Here is a 26,356-nt window from a genome sequence, read left to right on the forward strand (position 1 = left end):
TGTTTAAATGTGTTTTATGTTCTATTTCTTGTAGTGACTACTGTGAAATCGAGCGTTAACAGCCATGTCTTTCACCTGTATGACGATCGACCACACCTTATGATTACAACACGAAACCAGACCAAAGAATGAGTCACAGCAGTCGGGAAGCGATACTCACTCAGTTGACAGAGACACTGATAATGTTGATTATGTGTGTCCGCGTCATGCGCATTTGACATAGTGGAGTTTTCATCATTATTTTAAGCTCTATGTGGGAAGTGGCAGAAAGAGAAGCGAGACTACATCAGAATGAATACATGTTCAGTAGAAAGAGGTTTTGAAATCAGAAGCTAAAATTCTATTTTGAGTTTTTAAATGCTTAATTATTTTTATTTTGAAATTAAAAATCTCAGCAGTGACAAAACTCAGTGAAGATGTACTATACACTAATGTTTTCATATCTACCCACCTTATCTACCCTCATGAACATGATGAGGAAAAGAGGAAGCGCCCCCCCCCAACCAACCAACAAACCAACCAACAAACAAACAAACAAACCAACCAAAAACTAGGTCACATTTAGCTCATTGCAATGGTTTTTTTTTAAGAATCCATCTGTACAAGGTAAATTATAATATCTACAGTACAGATAGTATGCATTTGCAATAAAAATTTGAAGAGGTATCTGAAAATAAAACAAAATGGGAAAAATAATAATGTTCTGAGCTCCATATACTCAAAAAATTACAAAAGGAAATAGTGAGTGACATAAATAAAGGCATCATTAATTGGTGTGGAGCAGACATAAAAATATTTATTTTTTCAAGACAAGCGTCCAAAATGTTTTAGCAAAAATTAAGAATTTAAACGACTTAATTAATTTAGACATTTAACCTCAAGGAATCAACTCCACTGAAAATCAAATACAGCTCTCAAAGCCTGTTTCCCTGTTTACTGTCATACCAATTGTCTAATCAGGCAAAAACTTTCCAGTCCTCTGGGCTACTAAGGTTTAAAGTATATATATATATTTTTTTGCCCAGGTTATCTTGAAATCTCTGCCTGACTGTCTGTCTCTGTATTTGTTTGTTGTGCTGTGCATGTCCTCCTACACAATCAGGAACTGAGCAGCCAAACTTGACATATCTTAGGTCGTATTTAAGGCTCTTATCTATAAGAGATATTGTGGGTGGGTTATTGTGATGTGTTGCCCAGCAACCACATAGTATTTGGCTAAATGTAACCATTTTTAATGTGTTTATTTATTTATTTTTTGCATTTATGCATGTCCAAGCCTAATAGAAGCACTGTATTGCTTTAATTTCACGGCCAGAAGCGCAAACAAGCCAACAATCCTGTAGGATGATCATGTGCTAGTATATATAAATGTAAATAATGGGAAAATGAGATTTCTGGTGAATACATATTAAAAACAATGCAGCACACTGGCTATGAGCAGACGCTCCTCTAACTGTCGATATGAAACACTCAGACTGGATGGACTCATAGAGGTCAGGCTGAGTTCTCAGTCCTGCCTCGGGCTGTATTGTCATGGCTCTCCCTTATGTGACCACAGTGACAGTTATCATCTGTGCCTCCAACAAAGAAAGAGACAGCAGCAGAGGGAGATCAGGCCACTGCTGATTATATGGGCCATTATATTTGTCGGAGTGAATGTGAGGGCCGACAGTCCACTCTTTAAAAATAGCTTCAGGCCCAATTGACACTCTTGGCTTTTCACGAGCTGCTCGGGGGGCTTGATGAGTATGAGATTGCTCACTGAATGGAACAGTGACTTCAACTTGCTGTCTGATTCTGGATTTTACTGTCACAAGTATGACTTTAACTTTTATTTTGCAAGCCTTTAACTTTGGGTTTCTAAGATATCCCTGGATGTTGGACACGGGGGCTGCAGTGACATGAATGGTGCCTTTGTCTAGAACACAGCAGGCTCTTTATTTTGAAAATTAGCCAGGAATTAAAAGAGTGGGATCCATGTGGGACTGCAGCTCATGCTGTGTCTGTCAAAACACTTTTGTTTTAGCACTGATCCAACTTTCAGCTTTTGATGCCTTTTCTTTTGTAACGCTTTCCTGTAGAAACATTAAAGAGGCTGTGCGGTTACACTCAGTAAGCTCACGTGTCTGCTTCTGTAATGTGACACAGGTGATATAAAATGCCCCACATAATGCCAGACACAGCCCACTAAATATGTTTCCTTTTTTAACATTGCGTACACACAGGTCAAAGAATCGTCTGCAGTTATGTCTGTCGTCTTGGCCCCAGACTTACCCAGTAACCTCCTACCAAACATGTCATGAATCAGACTACACAGCCAAGTCTGTCTTTCATTTCAAGGGCAAAACACAGTGATATGATGTCTCTGCTTTACAATACTCGCCTGTTTCACAGCCCACAGGAAATGGGCCTATTGTCCTCGGGAGAGGAAGTGGCCTGGCGCAGACCACAAACTGACGGCACTGATGGAGACTGTGGTAAATTATTAATCATCTCTAACAAATGGAAGACGCACACTCGAGTGGTGGCTGTCCACTTGGAAAAGTTATGGAGCAAAGGCACAGAAGAGTACTGTGAGAGATGTCCCAGTACTTTGAGTATAAAATACAAATTTAGTGTTAGAAAACTGTAAAAGTTAATGTAACAAATGTAGTCAGAAAAACTTCCTATGAGGTTGACTTTTAAAAATATCATTTTACAAAATAACTCACACTCAACGCTGGCTCACGTACTCCCCTTTTATGAAGCCTAATGACAAATGCTTACTCACTTGTCATGATGGAACTGTGATTTCTTAGGATCACTTGTCTATTTTGTCTTAAACAAGATAACTCCATTCAGAAACTTAGCTGGTATCGCAAATCTGACAGAATCTTCCAGCTAAGTTATAAATCCGTCTAAAATTGGGAGCTGTTTCACCTCAAACAAAAGTTAACTCATAAGTAACTGAACACTGAATTAAACAGACAATTTAAATCTTTTGGCAGATTCAGTGTGTCACCACTAGAGGTAGACAGAGACTCAGACAATCGGCATCGGTCATGTGATCACATCCACGCCGTGTTTGCTTTCAGGGTTAAAATAGGTCGGCATTTGCTCACATGTTGGAGTCCTTTATAGCTTGGCAAGACGTAGATAAAATAACAGAGGCAGCTCAAAATAACATATAGCTGCTACAGACATCCCTTCCATAATAACAACACGACAGGTATCAGACAGAGAGCGGTTGCTGTCGCTAATAGAGGTGGTTACGCAGGAGACATGCAAATCAAAAAAATCTGAAACGTGTTTATTCCAAGTGTCAAATAAATGCTAAAATGTATTTACCTATTAGAGGAGCATCTCGTTGCATTCACAGCTTTTTGTAATCTAATTCAACAGTGAAAGTTTGTTACCTGTCTGTCACACCCTGTGGAAGCTCAGACAGCGTCAGATAGGATGCCTAAAAATATCCACAGGGTGTGATGTGATTTCTCTGGCTTGAAATACTTTTCATGTGACGAGTTGCTTCGACAGAATCAATTTGCACATGCTATCCTGTCATTTAAAAGATGCAAAAGATGACACCAGGGGAAATGAAAGTGTTTGGATGTTTCTCTGGGGTTGAATGGTCAACGAAATACTATAGTCTTTTATTTTTACTGTAGGATGTGATTGAGTTATTATTTTTTCTTGTTTTTTAACACTTCTCTGTGCAAATTTTTATACTGATTTGATACCATGTAAACAGGGCCAATATTGACGATACCAATACCATACGATAAGGCTACAAATAAAATACACCTGACAGTCAATACAAAAAGGTCCAGATATTTTTCATATTTGAGGTATATATATATTTTTTATTTTTATATTTTTTTTTCAATTCCAAAATAAAAGCATTTATTTAACAGATTATAAGGAGTTAAATACTGAACTTAGAGGGTGGAAACAAAGTATTGATCCTTTTGTGCAAGTATTGATCTAATACTGATACAAGTGTTAGTATGGATACTATGATATTTGGATTGATCCGCCTATTTCTACCCCACAGACTGTTTTTGCAATTTCAAGGAAACTGATCTGGGTTCACTCCAAATGTGTTCTTCTTTTGCCGACCTTGCACTTCTCCAAATTTCATGAAATTTAGCCTGGTGTAATTTTGCAGATAATCACACAAACGGACAGACATACAAATAGACATACAGACCCCAAAACAAATCAATGAATTGATCAGCAGCTTGTAAAATTTCTAAGTTTTTTTTTAATTGGGAATATAGCGCGTCATTGGAAAAACTACATGTCCCACGATGCCTCACTCTCAAGCTGACCAAAGGGAACGACCAGCCGTTCAGCTGAGCCTCAAGTTTGCTGAGGGAAACTTCAGCGCCGACCACGACCTTGAACAGATACACATGAAATAAACACGTAAGTTTAACTTATTTCTTTTTCTTCACCATCTCGCTGACATTTCGCACACACTTTTGTCGCTCACATGTCGCCTCGGTGTTTGTTTCTGCACTGTCCAAAGGTGGGGAAAGGATATTTCCGTAACGCTGCGGGAGGGTGGGCGACTCCTCTGTGGGTGGATGTGTTGATGCTGCGGTGTTCATGGTGTCATGTTTTTAATCTTTTAATAATCTGAATAACTTAAAATATGAGTTTAGTGACACTTTGGTCAAACCTAAATAAAACTGAGAGTAATAAAGAAATAAACTACTGACATCCATGACTTCCAGCTTGACTTCTCTGGGGTTCTGATATTTATGTTATCCATAATAATGACTATAGGTGACAGGATTACTGGTCAACGGTTAGCCCATTAAGACATTAGGATAATTAGTAGTTTTCTTACTATATAAAATGGGGGGTTTGCTCCTTTCAGTACAATAGCCATTTTTTCCCTTATCACCTCCTGTGATATAGCACCTGTGGGCTCAGCAGTCCTTCAGTCTCCCCTTCTTACAGGATGTAGTCTTGAAGTTAACAATGGCTCCTGTAGGCTTGCACATGATAACATTACTACAGAGTCAGGCAGCAGTGACTCACGGAAGGTGCACCCTGTGTACACACACAAACCGGTGGGATATGAATGGCACCTTTGTGTACAAAATGCCCTACATTCACTGTGTGCTGCCTGAGATGTAAAGCAGTGACAACACAAAGGCAAAATAGTAAACACTGCTAAATCAAGTCCAAACAGAATGAATGCTAAGCCTGTTGTAGCTCAGGAATATGTAACACAACCAAGGGGAAAGAATAATTAACCCGTGTTTTACTGTTCACCTATTATTGAAAAACTTTAACAAAGATATATATTTGAAATGCTAAAATTACTGTTTGGGAGCTATTTCACATGTTTCTTGTTTATTAATTGGAATGAATTGATTACGTTATGCATTTTTACAAAGATTAGGCTCTTTCTTAAGTTGTTTTTTCTCGTGGTTGTTCAGATAAATTGGACTTGGTTTTATAATAGTCTAGTGGAGCTGTGGACATCTCAGGCTACATAAGTACGTAATCATGCAGGTATACAAACACCAGCTTGACCTCCTCAAGGTACAAGGTAATATATTTAGCGTTTACCAGAGGTAGGAAAAATGATGCTTTGTTCTTTCCTTACTTAAAATAAATAAGCCAGTAAACTTCACAGATTTTGTCTGGTAAGTTGAATCTGTTTGCCTGTGTGTATTTGATTGAGTTTCACTTTAGGGTGGCATTATCAATAATAAAGTTTTTAAACTAGGGCTGCTCAAATATGGCAACATTTCTCAAAATTTCGCAGTTATAACAATGATTTTTATTTTTAGGACTAAAATTCCTTTCGTTAAAAAAATTAATGGATTTACAGAACTGTTTGTTGTAAATTCAGAATACAATCTAAATGAACAATAACTTAAAAAGTTTTTAAAAGTTAGGCGACGGTTGGGTGGGAAACAGAGGTGTCTTGTGGGGATTTAGCCTCAGACTAGTCGGAGTTCCTGAACAGAAATGAGAGACCTTCCAAAAGCTGCAGACAACCACTAACAATCAATCCACAAACCTTTTAGGGTTCCACTGGAGTTTCACAGTGAATCCATAATAGTTTTATCCTCATTATCCTGTTGTCGTAATTGCTAAAATCCAAAGTTGTAACTAAAGAGTTTGTCTGAGTAAGCGTGCAGCATTGTGTTTATAACAAATTTAGGACTTTTGTTTCTCTTTATAAAATGAAAACGGATAATACTGATCAATAACTGATCAATAATCAAGTAGTCCATCTCATACTGATATGACAGTAGAAAAACTGCTGTTTTTGGGCCACTCATTTCACTTTTAATCTATACTTATAAGTTATGGGCGATCGTGGCTCAAGAGTTGGGTGTTCGTCTTGTAATCGGAAGGTTGCCGGTTCGAGCCCCGGCTCAGACAGTCTCGGTCGTTGTGTCCTTGGGCAAGACACTTCACCTACCGCGATATGGCAGCCTCGCCTCTGTCAGTCTGCCCCAGGGCAGCTGTGGCTACAACTGTAGCTTGCCTTTCACCAGTCTGTGAATGTGAGAGTGAATGAATAGTGGTATTGTAAAGCGCTTTGAGGGGTCCTGAAAAGCGCTATATAAAATGCAATCCATTATTATTTATTATTAAGTTTGACTTTATTCATGCTTCTAGTCCCAAATTTGTGAGACTAGGGTGTTTTTTTTCTTTTATTTCTTTTGAGATATTTTTTTTCTTAGAAACTTCTACATGGTGTTAGATTTCAACTTTTATTATCTTAAAAGCTACCTAAAGTTCTCATTTTACAGTGTTTTCTTTCCTTCAGTCAGTAAACAAGAATGTTTAATGTAGACGTTGCTCCTTTAAAAATGTATTCAGCACAGCGAAGGAATTTCTTCCTCCATGCTTTTTGAAGGACATTTTATGTGATCTCATTGAATATTTATTCATTTTCTATGATATCATGACTGTGGCAGTCTTGCTGCTATTTTAGACTAAGTGGAGAAAAAAAATGACCAAAACCGGTTAGAAGTGTTTTTTGGAGGCATGGACTTTAATAAAAAGCGTTCTTTTTCTGATGTTCTGTCTGAACTGATACACTGTGTTTTGTTCACATGATTAAGTTAAGCCTCATTTAAAAAACAAGTGGAGGCCTGTGTTATCCGGTGGGCTGCACGTTACATTAGGTTCTGTACACACACCACTGCTGATGAGCTATATGTAAACATTTGCTATAATTAACCTTTTACTAGTAATTATTTTCAAACTGTAAGATTAAATCTATGTCCATAGATTAAATTATAAGATAGTGAATAATCAATGACTGATCACCAGCTATAAATCCGTTACCTGCTGTGTTAGGAAACTTGTCATTGTTTCTACAGCTATACGATTAAATCTAATTGGGATAATACAGTTAAGGCTAAAGCCTGGATCTCTGTGGTATTTGAATGATGCAAATCATTGTGTACATGAGGAAAAGGGAAGTTCTGTCACGCCTTATCACGATAACCGAAACATGTGGTAACTGACAGACTTGTGTCCTTTCCTTCTTGTAAGTTGCCTTTATCTGCCCTTTGTGGCTCAGGCGCACAGCACAGTAAACCAGCACCGCTTTTGCCTGGACGTCCCTCCTCCTCCTCCCTCTCATTGCTCCTGCAGCCCCACCTCCACCCTGCCTCACTGTTGCTTTCTTTCTTACTGACAGGACAGAAGCCGGCCGGTAAACCAACAGTAGCATGAGAAAGCAAGTCATTTGATCAGGAAACAATAAAGGAACCTTTACCCACTGCACACAAAAAATCAAATGCTAAGAAAACTGCTACAGCAGCACCCCGGTGAGTATTTTTCATGGTTTTATATTGAGTACTCATGAGCTTGTCTGCTGTTATTAGCATTCTAGCAAGCTGTCCTGTTGTATTTAGTGGGCTGATTAATGTAAGCAGCAAAGACATGATCTGTTTATTTTCATCCACTCCTGGTACTTGTCAGCATGATTGAAGTCAATGAAAGGATGTTTTGTTTGTATAATAATGTTGCTTTGTGCTTGAAGCAGGACACGATTAACTGCCACAAGCTATTCAAGTCTCTTGATTATTTTATCTTTGCCGATCAGTCACAGCAGTTCTTAAAACTTCGCTTTAGGCTTGTGTCTTTGTTCTTCTGAAACAGCCCTAAAAATTAGATGTCACACAGTAGTTTCAAGTCCTGTCAGATGTGATGAATATAAGTGAGACTTCCATTATTTAAAAAAGAAATTTGTGTGATGGGTATTAAGGTGTAACATCCATTCAGTGTTTATGACTGAAAAAGTTGGCCTCTATCATTACCCGTGGTTGCATATTGCAATAGTCTCTTGCTTGTTTAAATGATCAGAGAAGGGATTATAGATTAAGAATAAAACATGCGATCAAATGCACCACATTTTTTTCGAAAATAGCCCAAAAAGTTGTGCAGACCTGTTGGCTGCTTGGTTTCTAATACAATGGGTTCTGATACAATGTTTGCGATGCAGCTCACCAAATGTATCGCACATTGGATTGGTTCTCAGTTACAAAGGTCCTTCTTCAATGTATGACTAATCAACTTGCATCATGACATCTTTCAAAAAATTAGGATTGTCGTAATCCTGCTTTACTGCCTGACTTAGGACTTTGGATAGTCCTGATGAGACTTTACAGTCTGTATTAATTATTCTGGCCTTGCTTTTTGCTCTTCCAGTAGCGTTTCTGTCTTGAAGGTCATACCAGTCAGTAACGAAACAATCGCTTACTTTTTTACTTACTTTTTTTTATGCAGAATAGTTGTAATTCCTGATCTTAGGTATCGTTGTGGGGACTAACTTGAAGAGCAAAACATTTTTCAGCATCTCTAAACAGCAGATCCTTGTAGTTTTAATGGACCACATATTGAGTGAACAGAGCAGATTTCCCTTCAGAGAGTGAATGTTTGGTATTTAGGTTTTTGCGACCACTTTCTTTCACATTGACTGTCTAGATATAACGCTCCCAGTTGTCAGGGTGACATTCCTGCTCACAGTAAAATCCCCTGTTGTTCCCTGTGTGCCTCTTCTGATGGGATTTCTATTTCATCACCATGTTTATTTATAACAACCCGTTTAGCTCTTAGCTGATGTGGAAATGTAACCTTAAAACCAGCATGATTTTTTTTATTTTTTATTTTTTACATAAAGTTTTTATATATTCAGTTGTTATTATTTAAAGATATTAAGTTGCTGTCCCTCTTTCCTTCACTTTTTGTCATCGGGACTGCTTCTTGAATTCTGCGATTTTTCAGTTGGCAATGCAGCCCAAGAAACTTTTTAGGCCGATGCTGGTATTTTCTATAAAGTCGGTTAATTGTTCAATTTGTGGAAAAGTACACATGGAATCTTACAAAGGCTTTGATCGCAATAAAAAGCAGAAAAGGAAATGAAAAAGCAGGCCGGAGTCACTGCAATTTTTAGAAGTTTTAGGTCAGTAAGATCATTTCATCCAATTCATTATGATTAAGTAATAACCATTAAAAAAATTACCTTAGATTCTTTAGCCGCCCATTTTAAGCATTTCAAGCACTGAAGTGTTCAGACACATATGCAAACACTGACACGAGTTTACAAAAACCCCACCACAAACAAACAAACAAACAAGTTATGACATGCAACATCAAACCAACATACAATCCTGACATACAGTCGATGAAAAAGGGAGGACCTCATAGAGTCTGTGAAAAACTAAGTCCACCCCATGATTCAGTTGCTTGTAGAGCCATCTTTAACAGCAATAACTTGATGGAACAATACATTTTCTTTTGTCTCTCACAGTGTTGAAGAGGATTTTTGACACACTTTTCTTTACAACATTGATTCGGTTCATTGAGGTTTTTGGGCATTTCCTTATGTGCAGCTCTCTTAGGGTGCCGCCACAGAATTTCAGTTGGGTTGAGGTCGGGACATTTGCAACACCTTGATTTCTTTTTTCCTTTTTAATAATTTTGTTGTAGAATTGCTGCTAAGTTTTGGCTCAGTTTCCTGTTGCAAGGCCCAGTTTCAGTCAAGCTGCAGGTGTTGGACAAATGGTATCATATTTGACTCCAGTATACTTTGGTATACAGAGGAGTTCATGTACATGCTTCACAGCTGGTATGAGGTGCTTGTGCTAATATGCTGTTTTGTTTTTTTTTGACAAATGTGGCGCTGTTCATTCTAGCCAAACATTTCCTTTTTTCTCATTGTCCAAAGGACCTTGTTCCAGAACTGTTGTAGTTTGTTCAGATGCAACTTTGCAAATGGTAACTGTTCTCCTATGTTCATTTAATAGAGAAGAATCGTTCCTCTGGTAATCATTAAGACTTGTTGAGTCTTTTTCTAATTGTACTGTCATGAACTTTAACATTTGATAACTGAGCCCTCTAGAATCAGAGATAGAGCTATAGATTTTTCAATTTCAGTTTATTTGAGCATTGTGCAGTCTGACCTTGGAGAGAATTTGCTGGGACATCCACTCCTTGTGGACGTCTTCCTTATGGAGATGTTAGCAAACACCTGAATGATATAGGCAAGCAACCTGCAAAAACTTCCTTTTTTATAAAGGGGGTCACACTTGCTGATGATCAATTAAAGAAGTGCATCTGATTTACCCTCAAAATTCCTATAGAAGCCGTGAGGGTGTATAGGTGCAGTTTTTCACATGACTCTGAATAGTGAGGTCTCATCCTATATTTCACTTGAACCTGATACTCTGCCTACCCTACTTTCAAATCTGGTGCACTTCAATATTTGCTATGTATTTGCATCGCTACCTGTCTTTTGTCATTATGTAGGCTTTGTATTTACATTGTGCAGATTTGTGGGCGGTAATTTTATATAGCTGTGTTATTAATAGTACCATAGATGTAATTTCGCACTGTATTTGTGTTGGTCAAATGATCCGATGACACAGGTCTACCTGACCGTGTTCGTGTGAACTTGAAACTCCCATTTCACAGCATTATCTGCATCTCCTTTATGACTAATAAACGTGTCCTTTTATGGGAACATGCTAGGTATTGGTTGCTAATGGTTAACCAAACAGTTTGCCCTCCTAATTCATTGCTATGGTGAAGCTCGGTGCTTCAAAACAGCTGACATGTCCAGTAATGATTATGATTACGTGATATTTATGGAATTAGAGTTATCAGACTGACACATTAATTTCATATTAGGAAAAAATAGTTTGTGTGTGATTATGTGAGAAATATTGTCATTGTCATTATTTGTTTTCACTGTTAAAATATAAAAATTCTTCATTAACTTTTAAACTTTGCAGCTCAGACTATAGTAGCTCTGGTGTTTTATTGTTAGGGACTTTTTGTCTTCTGTTTATATGCAGTCTTATATTTTACCTGCCATGTCACAAGCAAAATATTAAATTAAACCATGACTTTCAGTTTGGGTGAGCATCACAGATACTGTAACCTTAGCAGCAGATTACTGCATATGCTGGTAACACGGATGTGCACGCACTTCTCGTCAAAGAATATATTGCAGTTGGATTGGACTATAAAAGTCTTGTGATATGTGTGCATGCATATGTGTGTGTGTGTGTGTGACTGAACGGGTTGTAAGTATTGTTTGTTGTCTTAATGGTGCCCTTAGCGCATGGACTGATGCACGTCCACTTTTCTGTGCTGTAGACGAACTGTTAGGTCATCTTATCCTCCCAGCTGATAAAGTTCAAATATTTCATCAAACCTGACGTTTGAATCTTGACTTTTTAACAGATCATTGATGTCAGAATGATTCATGAAAATCGATGAAGCTTTTAAATAACCTACAACTTAAAAACGTGATTAGAGTTGTGATGCTAGCTTTATAATATCACGAGGTCACAGTATAGGAAGTAAAACATAAAAAACATTTTTTATAATACACTGCCTCTTGACTCATCCTCTTATGACACATGTTTTCATTATTTTTATTTAAAGCTTCTAGAATCTCCCAGTTTCTCTTAAATAGCTTTTATTAACTCTGTTGTCCTTGGACACCAGATTGCCCTGAAAGCTTTGCAAGCAAACAGCTACTTGTGTATCTTGTTTGAGTGACAACACTGTTTTTGTTTTCCTCCTTTGCTCTAAACCATATTTGTTCCATGTTTATCTGTTCTTACAAAGTGCAGTGAACGGAGAAAACCTGTATTAAATAGCATCTTTTCCCTTTTAAAATGGCAACAATCCTTCGAAAAAAAAAAAACTCTGAAAGGTTATTTGTGTCCTTGTGAGATCCAAAGCTAACTCCATTATGTTAGAACCAGTTTTGTCCTTTAATATTTACTTATTAAATTTTGCTCAGTGAGGTTTCTAACTTCATGAAATGGTGCATAAAATAATACTCATGATAAGAAGCCAAATTTGCCAAATCCAGAGATCTCAAAGTTTACCCAGAGGCAGCTGTTGGTAACACTTTGTATGGCTCTTGAGCTGTAATATAGCAGCATAGATCAAAAAAGAAGGAGCATCTCTCTTCAATATGAACATCTGTGTAAGTAATAGGGGAGACTGCTGGTTAAAACAGCTCTAAACCAGCAAACATATACCAAGATTGCTCTGAGCAAACACTTAAAAAACATTAACAGTGTTTGGTGTGTGTGTATTTTTTCAGTGTGGCCTCCCTAAAGTGCTTTGAGGACACCTGATCTAAATGCTAACGAAAGGTGCTTCATTTTATTTTACTGGACCATTCTTTGTGAAAGGAAAGGATGTTTAAGTGCAGTCAGACTGATCCCTGCTGTTGTGTGTCCCTGTATGAACTGTACTTTACATCTTTCCCTGGTCACATGTGAACTTGCCAAAGTATTTGCACACTTCTGTTTGTTTCTTTGGCAAAGATAAAATCCTCTTACAAACAAAGTGACGTGTAGCTTTATTCCCTAATCAGCTCAAATCTTTGATTACTGAGAAAACAATTTCCCCACAGAATGCCTCACATTGTTTTATTTATAGAGTTCAGTCAAATTAGGAAGAGTTATTGTATTTTGCACAAAACAATACAAAATATTAAAATGTACAAAAATGTATACTTATAACTATTATTCTTAAAATATTATTCCGAATTTATATATATGTTAAAGAAGATAAGTTCTTAAGTCACATTTCGCACAATGTTACTAAAAATGTCTTGCTCTGAATTGGTGAGTAAGGTGATTGGATATTAAAGTTATTTATATATATATATATATATATATATATATATATATTATTATTTATTTTTATTTTTATTTTTTTCTCTAATGTTTTATCGAACATGAAACATTGTCATGCTCTTTAGGTAAGATCCTGGCTTACTGGGATATGTTTGCTATTGATTTGTTAAATGCTTACAAAATCCTTTCACTTTGCTTTCACACCCTCCCTGTTTTTCTCTTTTACTATATAAAAATAAAAGCTTAGAAAAACCCCTCACTATCATTAAAACTGCCTGTTTCCTTTGAAACTGGTTGATTACAGTTTTTTTTGGGTCAAGGCTATTCACAATTCCTTTGCTACATAGCTTTTACTTTGAAAGTTTGACAGTTTGGAAGAAATGTCAAATGAAAAAAAAAATGCTTTATCTGAAACATTATAACCAGCAAAAAAGGAAGACTGCTACTTTGTGTTAAATGGTGCAAATAACTTGCACTTTTGTTTTTACTGAGTTTTAGGCCAGTTCTGTTAGGAGCAGTGCAGAAGGGATCAAGAGAAAAGAGGTTTTCAGCTAGTGTGCAGAGTCTACCTTATTGAATCTGCTGGTGAAAGAAAGTGCTTGACACTCATTGTCTTTTTTTACCCTTTCTCCTAAGTCCCTCTGTGTCAAATGCACCCTTCCTTCAAAAGCCTCGAGTCCAGGCGTCCTCTCTCCCTCCCCCTCCTAGCTCTATCTTTCTCTCTGTGTGCCTCAGCTCACGTACACACCCTCCTGGAAGGGCATTGTTTGCACAGAGTACCAATGTAGAGCTTTTCAAACACCCTTTACCTCTGCTGAGTTCATCTCAGTCTAGGCTCCAAGGTCAAAAGCGTGATTTTTCTGCTTGTATCACACTATTTCATTTCAAGCCAATAGCACAAAACACCATAATTATCATTGTTTTGTGAGATTATATTCTGCCCCTATCCTAGTTGTGGGTACATTTTCAAAAATCTCTGATGGCATTTTAAGTCTGTTTTGTGTAGTTTTTTTCTCTTGTTGTAGACGCTGGTGCAATAATCTCTGCAGTTTCATTATGTTCTGCTCGAATCGTGTCCTAGCTGATTAATCAGCTGACTGGCATTATGCGTAGCACACTAAAAGGACAGAAATACAAAGGAAAGAGAGATAACTAATAACCGTGCCTCCAGTGTCACCCCTCAGTGTGACAGGGGTTTTGTTTGCCTTCAGGGGTAACTAACCAGTGGTGTAACTGCTAAATTGTAACTGACATCGCATTAACATGAGAAGCTTGGCTGTCACTGTTCTTCTCTTTTAGCTTTTTGTGTGTATAGAATAATTCATTTAGTTCATACCTATTCTATCCATGGTCAGTTTTATTTTATTGTTTTAAGAAGAAGTCTTAGTTAGAACCTGTACTTTCTCCTCAAACCTCTCATAGATTTATTGTCAGAAATTGTGGGTCAGGTCAGGTTAGGTCAATATGAAAGCTGAAGTCTGTGACTGTAGTGTGAGAGAGGACTAATTTGAGCATGTTGGCCACAAACCAAAGCACTCACCTGATTGGATGGGCTGTGCAGTGGAGAACAGACACCAATGTGGATAAAGAGAAATCTGGGGGGTGGTGATAGGGATACTCGTGGCGGGGGGTTAATTCGTGATGGTGGAACTGTAGTCTTGACTTGTGTCATGTGCATATTGCCCAAGCTGAACTAGTAGCTGTTGCTTTAATTGGCACTAAGCCTTTGCCCTCTGGCCAACATGTTTTATTGACTGCAATAACTTGGCCGAGGTATCAAATGTCCTTTTGTTGCCCCCTGGGTAAACTAGGAAGCCTTTATCTGTGACTTCAATTAGTAAGAGAGGCATTATTTCAAAAATAATGCAGCGCTAAATATAAGCTATTTGAGCTCTGTGAGAATATTTCCAATATCTATGAACACACAGTTAAAAATGTTTTTGTGGAAATTTTCCCACAGTAGCTAGAGTGACTCAGACAGGACGGATAAGGTGAGATGATGTAGTATGTGACAAGTTCTTGTTGTTTTGCATTACTTAAAATAACAAGAAGCACTCCGAGAGCACGAACCTCCACCATGGCAGCTCACTTTCTGGGGAGTATTTACTTTTAAGGGAATCATATTGTATTTTGTAAATGTTTATTGTGTTTTCTTCTTTTTAAAAAATATACTTTAAGAAGTTTGGACTGCAGTAAAAACAAGTGTAGAGAAAATATGTGCCCTGTTAAAACCCATTTTAACATACTTGATATAATTCTAATTATTTTTTGTATTGATGTGGATTTTTGTTGAATTTTAAGTTTTTGATCATAAGTTTATTTTGTTTTGTCTCAAAAATACTTGATATATATTTAATCAGTTATAACAAGGTCGTTATAAAATTACGGAATAAACTATACTCAAAGTATCCAGTGCCAACATGGTAGTGTGAAAAGCTATTGTCATTTTAAATAGCTCTATAGAACATTGTTATCACTTTGACCTTCAAATTACTTTATTGATTGAAGGAGGGGTCGAAAGCCAAATGTGTCGTGATGTTTTAAATCTTTATACACCTTCTATATGCTGACAATACACAGCACACTTAAAAGAATAATAGTTATAACTTATAAGGCTTTTTGTCAATTTCCACCTAATAAATCACTGAGTTGACCTTGAAGATCTTGGTGGACGTGAGCCAATTAAATCGTTAACATGACACCACTCTACATCCCTAGAACATTTTATCAGATTTAATTAAACATTTTTCAAACTATGGTGTTTACAGACAGAATGTACGTATATATATATATGGCTCTGAAAAAATCTCAGGGGGGCATTTTATGATATCGACTAAGACCCATTTAGAGTACATATTTAATTTGTTGCTAGGTGATATCATAGGATACCCTGTGGCAACACACAACGAAAGCTTTCTCGCACAAAATTACAGGAGAAAGCGAAGTAGCATCAGGCCTTTAAGCGTCCATTACTCATATAGGCTACATTGGTGGTTAATCGCACAAGCCGGCTGCATCGATAAATTATGCACAGCCTGTCACCCGACTTCGCTGGAACCATCCGACAAAAAAGTCTGTGTTCTTTTGACTTCCCTTCGTTGCCTGGGTTAGTTGAATTTGGGCTTCAGTCCCAATTTACTTGCAGTTTTCTCCATTGTCTCTGGAAAAGGTAGGTAGAACGATCTAAGAATTTGGGGTGAGGCTGTGCCTCAACCAACAACCGCTACGCTCTCCGACCAGCTCACTTAGCTACGGACTTAAAATCTAGAACAGCAATCTTGCGGTCTGCAGGGGCGCAAAACGCCCCAAATTAATCAGGACGCTGATAGGTCATAAATTCCCTGCAAAATTATATCTCGCGCATATCAAGGGCGCTTGACGGCCCCCAAAGAAGAAAAACACCGTTTGTTGGTTCTTTAATGAGTCAGCTGGTGAAAGTTCCTGGCTGGTGGCACCACATAGTAAATATCATTGATGATTTTTAAAATATATATTTTTACTCCGCACATGGGGGGGGCGAGCCCGACGCCCCTGGCCACCGCACTATCTAATATTTAGGGGTGCAACGCCAAATCACGGTTCGGTCGAGTCGATACTTTGGTGCACGGTCATATTTTTCGAACAAAAAATGGCTTTTCCATTATTAAATTAGAAATTAATAATCAAAAGAGTTTTAATTTAGAAACAAAGTATTAAAAATAATATATCTCAGGCTCTCAAATTTCAAATCTGAGTGGGCAGGTCTTCATTTTTGGTAGCCCAATATAGTCCGAATAAAAAGAAGCATTTTTGATTGATTTGTTTCCTTACAATATTATACATTAAAGTATAATATTGTAAAGGAAACAAAACATTAATCAAAAAATTGTTGAAAAACAAATTATAACATTGTATAAAAATTACAATCATCAACTCAAATACTTGGTTCTAATTGAACAGAAATTTCTATGAACTTGTAAGAACTGTGTAGGACATGAATCAGTCTGTGTCAGATCCTGAATTTGAAATTTCCGCTGAAGTCACGGGTAAGAGACAAGTGGAACCAAGATCTAGGCCATTTGCTTTTTGAAGTTTGCAAAGACTGCTAAATTTTGCCAGTGGTAGTTCACTCTTTGCAACATAGTACGCTGTTCTAAACTGATTTTTCAGGTTTATTTTTAGTATGTTATTTGCAATTGGTGTTTGTTCTGGGAAAGATATTGCAGACTGAGCAATAATGCATTTCTTGCATTTCTCATGGGTTCTAATGGGGGCCTTTCTTAAAATGACTGGTCCCAGTAACAAAGGCGCTTGTTGACTCAGAAATCGAGAGAAAACCAACAACACACCCGGCAGAACATTATGTTATTTACACGGGTGCACATAAGTGGTCCGCATGTGCGCATTCGCTGTCAAAATAAAAGACGCGCACCAGATAAGAAGTTGCAACGCGCGTTTGCGTCCATATAAAAAGCACTGTTTTTGTCCGCTAGAGTGGGATTTTCACGGCACATTCTGCACCACATCTCTGTGCGTTCATCATTTGTTTGAAGCCAGCTCACCTCCTGCAACCACTTTTCCGAGAATACGCGCTTCTTTTGTGGTTCGGACTCCTGACATTTCTTTGGAGGTGGAGGAACACCAAAGTAATTGCTTAAAGGAGCTTGCTTCTTCGACATCTTTAAGAGTTTTAAACAAATGTCTGTCCTCCTCCAGAAAATCTTATGTATGCAAACATGCCTTGCAACTTCATATCTTGTGCGCGTTTTTTTTTTTTTTTTTTTTTTTTTTTTTGACAGCGAATGCGCACCTGCGGACCACTTATGTGCAGCCCCGGTTATATAGCTCGTCATATTGCAGCCACAGAAATTATTTTGTCCATGAAACCATAAAGCTGCACTTTCTTTTTGCCTTATAGTCTGATTTGTCATAACTTTTCCGTTTTGTGGTAAGCTTTTCTTTGGCTGTCACTTCTTCACCCTGACCTGTGGCTCAGCAGAACTAAAACAAATATCCTGCTGCTTTTACACACGCACTCACATAACGGTCAGCGATTCTCTGCGCGATCAACCTCTCATATGTTTAAGCTTGCTGCGGGAGATTTCACTTGTCATGTTTGCATAGTAAGCTAACGATTGATAAGACGATGTCAGAGGAATTGGTGTGCAAATTATCATCACTCACCAATCAGTGCTGTCGCTCTCTATACACAGTTCCCGCGATTGCAAAGTGAAAGCAAAAAACAAGTGCAAATTCAAACGCGATTTCAATATGTCACATATTGACAGTGGCTCACCGATGCCAATGACATAATTACCCAGCTACATTTCCGAAAGAATGCAAAAGCATTGACATATATTTTTCCTTCCTACGATAGGCCGACGGGCAGGGCAGAGATAGATTTTGGTAGCCCGACTGGAAAAATCGCTAGCCCCAGGACGTCGGGCTAGCGATTTTGCAAGCGCTGTATCTGATTGAGGAATCACTCATCTTTGGAAAAGAGAGTTTATTACAGAGAAATAGCTCTTTCCAAAATAAAAGCTATACTATATGCTTCTTCTGGGCTATATTCTCAGCAGCATATTGTAGCGGGTCAGGGCTGTTCGGGGTTCTGTTTGTACAGTTATGTTTTGTTTACGTTGCCATAGTGACGGGTGACGCCCTCTCGCTGCGACGGTGTGTCCTTCCGGGGTCAGAGGGCGCCCTGTGTGTTGTTGTTGTTGTTGCTGTGCGGTTGCCGCGCTGAGCAGTTAGCTAGCGGCAGTGTTCTTCTGCAGATGTCAATAAAGGGCTGTGCTCCCTGGCTAGCTCACGGGAAGCAAGACCAAACGACACCTCCGTCTCCTCGTTGTCTGAGCTCGCCACATTGGTGTCAGAAGTGGGATGATGGTGGCACCCCATGTTCTGACCCGAGTGACTTTTCCCCTGCCGGTCGTGATCGCCGGTGCGCCAAAAGAAGGCACCTGGACATTTGCAGGACTTTGTGTGGGGCAATGGGGTCGTCGGGGACGACTGACCCCTTAGGTGGGGGGCTATGAAGCGGGTCAGGGCTGTTCGGGGTTCTGTTTGTACAGTTATGTTTTGTTTATGTTGCCATAGTGACGGGTGACGCCCTCTCGCTGCGACGGTGTGTCCTTCCGGGGTCAGAGGGCGCCCTGTGTGTTGTTGTTGTTGTTGCTGTGCGGTTGCCGCGCTGAGCAGTTAGCTAGCGGCAGTGTTCTTCTGCAGATGTCAATAAACGGCTGTGCTCCCTGGCTAGCTCACGGGAAGCAAGACCAAACGATACCTCCGTCTCCTCATTGTCTGAGCTCGCCACATTGGTGTCAGAAGTGGGATGATGGTGGCACCCCATGTTCTGACCCGAGTGACTTTTCCCCTGCCGGTCGTGACCGGCCGGTGCACCAAAAGAAGGCACCTGGACATTTGCAAAGTGAAAGCAAAAAACAAGCGCAAATTCAAACGCGATTTCAATATGTCACATATTGACAGTGGCTCACCGATGCCAATGACATAATTACCCAGCTACATTTCCGAAAGAATGCAAAAGCATTGACATATATTTTTCCTTCCTACAATAGCCCGACGGGCAGGGCAGAGATAGATTTTGGTAGTACGACTGGAAAAATCGCTAGCCCCGGGACGTCGGGCTAGCGATTTTGCAAGCCCTGTGTTACAGGCATGGCCCTTTAAGGATGAAGCCTGATGGGAAATGTATTCGGGATGTGTGTAGCGGGACTGCCTGGTGTGTGTGTGAAGAGAGAGAGCGGAGAAGGGGAAAAAGTAACGGTTAGCTACAGAAGAGACGAAAAGAAAATAAATAAAAGGAATATAATAACTCCCTCGACAACCAGAGTTGTGTCGGCGATGCTCGCTGTGAGTAAACTGTTTCAGCCCACTGTACGCGGTGTTCGTGCCTTAGAGAAGAAATAAAGTTCGGTGAAGCAGTTTCCTACGCCTCCTTCGATCTTTTTGCTAGCGGAGTTGACCTGTATAGTAAGCTGTTGCCGGCTACGAGTCAGTTACGGAACCTTCAAGTAACTGCCAGAGGTTTCCTTACTACGGTTCGGGGCCGCGGATCTGGCGCGGTAACACCTGTATCTGATTGAGGAATCACTCATCTTTGGAAAAGAGAGTTTATTACAGAGAAATGGCTCTTTCCAAAATAAAAGCTATACTATACGCTTCTTCTGGGCTATATTCTCAGCAGCATATTGTAGCGGGTCAGGGCTGTTCGGGGTTCTGTTTGTACAGTTATGTTTTGTTTATGTTGCCATAGTGACGGGTGACGCCCTCTCGCTGCGACGGTGTGTCCTTCCGGGGTCAGAGGGCGCCCTGTGTGTTGTTGTTGTTGCTGTGCGGTTGCCGCGCTGAGCAGTTAGCTAGCGGCAGTGTTCTTCTGCAGATGTCAATAAAGGGCTGTGCTCCCTGGCTAGCTCACGGGAAGCAAGACCAAACGATACCTCCATATTGAAATCGCGTTTGAATTTGCGCTTGTTTTTTGCTTTCACTTTGCAATCGCGGGAACTGTGTATAGAGAGCGACAGCACTGATTGGTGAGTGATGATAATTTGCGCACCAATTCCTCTGACATCGTCTTATCAATCGTTAGCTTACTATGCAAACATGACAAGTGAAATCTCCCGCAGCAAGCTTAAACATATGAGAGGTTGATCGCGCAGAGAATCGCTGACCGTTATGTGAGTGCGTGTGTAAAAGCAGCAGGATATTTATTTTAGTTCTGCTGAGCCAAATAAGACAGGTCAGGGTGAAGAAGTGACAGCCAAAGAAAAGCTTACCACAAAACGGAAAAGTTATGACAAATCAGACTATAAGGCAAAAAGAAAGTGCAGCTTTATGGTTTCATGGACAAAATAATTTCTGTGGCTGCAATATGACGAGCTATATAACCGGGGCTGCACATAAGTGGTCCGCAGGTGCGCATTCGCTGTCAAAATAAAAAACACGCACAAGGGTTACATTTAAAAACTGTACCTTTGAGTTAAAATATATATTTATAATTTTAATAAATGACAAATTAAAAAGGCATGAACATTTTTTTTGTATCGAAAAAATATCTAACCGTGACACCAAAGTATCGAACCGAACCAAACCGTGAATTTTGTGTATCGTTGCACCCCTAATATATATATATATATATGCATATGGAGGAAATGTTGATTTAGTCTTTACTTTACTTTACTTCTTTACTTTAGGTCATAGTTTAAGTATCTAAATTCTTTTAGTTTTAGTCTAGTTTCAGTCGACTAGATATCACAAGATTTGTGCGACTAAATTTAAAGTTGTTCCAGTGACTAAAATACAAACTGTAAAAATTTGTTGTGTTGTGAGTTTCTCCAAACCGTTTACAAAGTGTTGTAGTTTCCTTGAGATCAAATGTGATTTGTATCCATATAACTGCTCTTCAGGAAAAACGGAGTTTTTCACACATATAATGTTACTGCACAGGGATATTACTCCTGATTGGATCACTTCCAAACTCATCCCACCTTTAGGTATTGTCTCACTTTCGTCATAAATAAAAGGTTGTTGACGAAATTAGCGGTCAGCGAAATTAACACTGTTGTACATACATATGTGCATGTTCTAATGTGTACAACATTAGCTGCAACTGTTTTTTTGGTTTTTTTTTTTGTCATGGAGATAACTGCAGATGGTTTCTGAAACCTTCTAATGTTTCTATTCTCTTTTGTTTCCTCCTCTCTCTTCCTCTTTGTCCTCTCTCTAGTCATTACCTTCAGTCTCAGTCAGAGCCCAATGCCCTGGATGCCTGTGTTTTCCCACTGAGCAACCGGGCGGCCTCAGTCTCCAAGTGGGACACCTGGCTCCGAGTTGACCTTCACCCTGAACCCCCCAGCCCCAGCCAAGCTGTCCCACCCTGTCTCAACCCCCCTCACTTCTTCTCCTCGTTCTTCTCTTTCTCCTCCCTTCTGGCCCCCACAGGCCCATCTGGACACCCAGTCAGCCTTCTCCCTCAATGAGGGGCAGGGGGAGGCTAAGGGGTCCCTGGACGTGGACCCTCAGCCTCTTCACATTGCTTCACAGGGGTACTTAAGTGAGCTGGGACAACGAGCCTGCCATGATGTGTCAACTCTAACTGGTAGGTCTTTATTTTTTTTTAATGGTGGTTTGAAAGTCAGTGCCCCACCTAAATATACAAGTGAACTAAGCTGATCTGCATGTTTCTTCAGTTAATTCTGACTCAGTGTGCATCTATTAAGGCACAGCTTCCCAAAGTGTGGGGCAGAGCCATTGCAGGGAGGGTGCAGTATGAAAAGGGGAAAAAACCCAAAACGCTTGGACACTGCTAGTACGGGGCGCCCACACAAACGCAAAGCAGGAGATGAAGCATAGCTGAATATGTTTCCAAACCAACTTCATTCTAAGCCAAAGACTAGAAAATATGTTGAAGCATATCTGCCCTTTGGCTTCACCTGCACAAGTGTCAAGATAGGTCTCCCTTGCATAATTGGTTTTCCCTGCGTCGGGAGCAGCGCTGGGCTCTTCAAATCACGGACAAACAGGATCCCACATTCTTGATTTTTAGTTCACAAACACTTCTTGTAATGACTAACTACTCCTGACATTTTGGAGATGTTAGCTCTTTATACAGTAAAGTTACAGTGGGATACAAATAATATCAGGCTGATCCTGCCACGATTTGTTCCCCCTGTCTAAATCACGGACAAACAGTATCCCACAGTTTGTCCGTGTGACAGAGAGGCACAGAGAGGCATTTTTTGAAAAATGTATTGATAGCAATGTTGAATATTATTACACAGGAAAAAAAAGTGTAAAAACTGAAGATAGAGACAAAATACTGTTAATCTGACTATCTGCCATTCTGCAATTCATCTCATGTAAACAATAACGTGGCGCACAGCGTGACGTGAAAAAAGGCACATACCTTTGACGTTGCGTGACGAACTCTGCATTCCTCGTCCACACGTAAACGCAAAACAGGAGTTTTGAAAAATCTCAGTTTTCGGTGATTCGAAACGCCGTTTACGTGTGGACGAAACAGCTGTGTTTTCAAAAATACCCGTGTAGCTGTGGACGTAGCATAAAAGAGTTAGTAGTTTATTTTATTACTACCTGTAATTTATTGCAAATTACTTGTATTTGCTTAATTGTTTACAAAATATTTGAGGTGTGAAATAAACCGCAATGGAGCAAAATATGGATGTGTGTGGTTGGAGGATGTGGAACAAAGGGGGGCCTAGCAAAAAAGGTTTGGGAACCACTGTATTAGGGGATTGCATTGCATTGCAGATTCAATCATCTGTCAGTAGAGGGCAGTGTACACTTGCAGGTGACATTGGCTTTGTTTTGGGTCTTAATGTCCACTTTCTTTTTGTTTTTCCTCTCTCTCATATTAATCCATACACTCATTAATCTTCATTAAAAACATACATGTGCACACAAACAATCCCCACACTCAGACCTTTGTTCAGATCTGCCAGAGCTTGAGATAGTGAGCCTCCTATCAGAGGGTCAACCCAACTACACTCTTCGAGCAGACAGTGTGTTTGGATATGACAACGACGACTGGCTGCACACCCCTCTGGTGCCACCAGAGGTCGTACTGGGACTCACACATGACCAGATTGAGGAAACACTCAAATACTTCTGTGAGTACTGTTTCATTTCAGCTCTGACTGAACTGTAAAGTTGTTGTTAGAAAGGCTATAAAAATGGATTATTGACTTCTTTAACTCTTGTTAAAGCAGCAACAAACTTATTGTACTGTAGCTGTTTGTGAAACATGCACAGTGAAGGAATTTTAAAACATTAAACATCAAAACTGTTTCAGTTTATTAATACTCTGAAATGTCTTTGTTTGAAAACTCTCTTCAGGTTAAACCATCAGCTCTTGTATTAAAGTTATTACTTTAAGTCACAGGTGTCGAACTCCAGGCCTCGAGGGCCGATGTCCTTCAGGTTTTAGATGTGTCCTTGATGCAGTGCAGCTGATTTAAATTGGTAAATTACCTCCTCAACATGTCTTAAAGTTCTCCAGAAGCCTGGTAATGGACTAATCATTTGATTCAGTGTGTTGAAACAGGGTGATATCTAAAACCTGCAGGACACCGGTCCTCGAGGCCTGGAGTTCGACACCACTGCTTTAAGTCATTCCAAAACATACATTATCTTCTTTTTCATCCATTATAAGATTGATTGTTTGTTTGCTGTGGGTTTTTACCTCTTTGCCCTTAGAGGCTGAATGGGTATTGTCGCCACTCCCCCGGGTGGTGCGTAGCGTGGACACCCAAGTTTTGTAAATTCGATAACTCAAGAATGACGAAACTCAGGATTTTGTGATTGATATCGTAGGTGCATGTACTAAAAATCTTAGAATCCCTCTAAGGTCAAGGGCAGGGGTCAGATTTTCTGAAAATCTTGTGATTGAGATAATTGAAGATGTAGGATTTTCTAAATAATACCACACTAAAAGTAAGGAAATTTGTGTTTGGATGATTTTTTTCCTGTTTTTTTACAATTCTTCTTTGCTACAAATCCTATACTATTAGAAAGTCTGTTGATTACTCCTTTTGTGATGTGCTAATAGTTACCCTATGCTAGTTTGTCTCTTCTAGTTGAATTAGCGTGACTCTCTCACTTAAAAAAATACAAGCATATTTAAAGTCGTACAGTATAATTACAATTTCAAATGTTTTTCCTTCTGTCAGTGTATTCCTTCTACAAGAATGCTTGATCCATGGTTGGGCAGATATTTTGACTGAGATCTGTTTAAGGCTGCCATCTAATCTGGTTTATGTTAAATTAACTTGTTTGCGAGTAGGTTTGACCTTACCGACATGTCACTTTGACAACAAACCAAACAGTTTCAGAGAAGAGGTAATTCCAGGATGACATCAGATCGTGAACAAAGCTGTAATCCACATGAAACCTTAATCCAAGTATGGAAAATGACCCCCTGACTCAAAGTACCTTTTGTAGAAGTTGCAATCAGTTTTCAGTTTTCCCGCTCTGAGTCTTTATTCAATGTGCATGTTTGCGGTCAATCAAATTATATTTATGCAGAATTGGTTTTGCCATTGTAACAGAAACTGTAGTATCTATGGATTCATGCAAAATTAAGTTCTACTTGTGTTTACAGACGATAGATAAACATGATGATAAAATAAATAAAATTTTAAGTTGTGTTAAAGTTTAGTCTTTCACCTTCCTGAATTGCTGCCTTTTTAGTGGGCTCAATCTCCCAAAATGTTTCATTGTTGCCATAGGGGGAAAAAAAGTTTATTTAATTTAGTAAACCTGTACTGACTTCAGCTCCTCATAGTTGTTTTTACCTTTAAAACATCACAAGAATAATAACGCGTATTGCCACAGGGAAGTAAGAATTAAAATGCAGAGATTATCCCAAGAGAAAAATCAAACAATCATTGTGTTAATTTTTCGCCTTTTGTTTTAGAGCTCAGTCTTTGCCTGAGTAAAGTTTAGGTTTGGTTCGTTGAACATTAATATGTTACTTTTGATCTTTGGCCAAGAATGTTCTCACGGCCACTTTGTACTGGATAAGGTACTGAAGGAAAGACAATAAATGTGAAGGCGCGCCTGTCAACATAGTAATCGAAAACAGACTAGTTAGCTGTTGTGCAGCACACAACGCACGTTTCGGTTTGCTTTGTAAAGATATAAAGGGAACAGTACTCACAAGAGTGAATATGAAAATTTTAATAGTAAGCTGCATTATTGTGTTTATGGCCTATAAAGTTTGGTGAATGTGTCATTGCTACAGTGCATTTAGTTTTTATTCTGATCAAAGACTGGATAAACTAACTAGTCATACAAACTTACAGTTTTCGAGTATTAAACTTGGAATATTAAATATTAAACCTTTCATTTCCATTTATGCTAAATGTTTTATTTTATTATTTTAAATGGAGAATAAATATTTCAGGAAGCTCCTTTTCATAATGTTTTAACTCGCTGGTAAGAAATAAAAAGGACCTTCCATCTCTCTGGTCGTGCTGTGCACCCAACCTCCCCCACGCGCACACACGCACCACATTTAGGTGAGTCGCAGATGTCAAATGTCACTAATCCGATTAAGCAGTCATGACTTCTAAGCAGTTTATGCTGCAGCTCCGCAAACAGCATATCCTAATGGCGACTCTGACATCACTACAAAGACAATGTTGGCAGTCACTTGCAACACTGATGTTAATACATCCTCTGTTTTAAATAAAGTCATCATGAAC

The 26,356-nt window shown here is 39.1% G+C and overlaps 1 protein-coding gene across 1 annotated transcript in view; it reads left to right on the plus strand.

The window, feature by feature from the left end:
* The first annotated feature begins 5,502 nt into the window (after nucleotides 1-5,502).
* The window catches only part of hap1 (huntingtin associated protein 1), a 35,573-nt gene continuing 14,719 nt past the window's right edge, over nucleotides 5,503-26,356 (plus strand). Inside the window, exons 1-3 of the mRNA XM_040004395.1 lie at nucleotides 5,503-5,545; nucleotides 21,919-22,230; nucleotides 23,573-23,761. Coding sequence (XP_039860329.1) covers nucleotides 5,503-5,545; nucleotides 21,919-22,230; nucleotides 23,573-23,761 — 544 coding nt within the window. The remainder of the gene's footprint in view (nucleotides 5,546-21,918; nucleotides 22,231-23,572; nucleotides 23,762-26,356) is intronic.

The sequence above is a fragment of the Simochromis diagramma genome, unplaced genomic scaffold (genome assembly GCF_900408965.1).
Source record: "Simochromis diagramma unplaced genomic scaffold, fSimDia1.1 OVJJ01000487.1, whole genome shotgun sequence".
NCBI lineage: Eukaryota > Metazoa > Chordata > Actinopteri > Cichliformes > Cichlidae > Simochromis > Simochromis diagramma.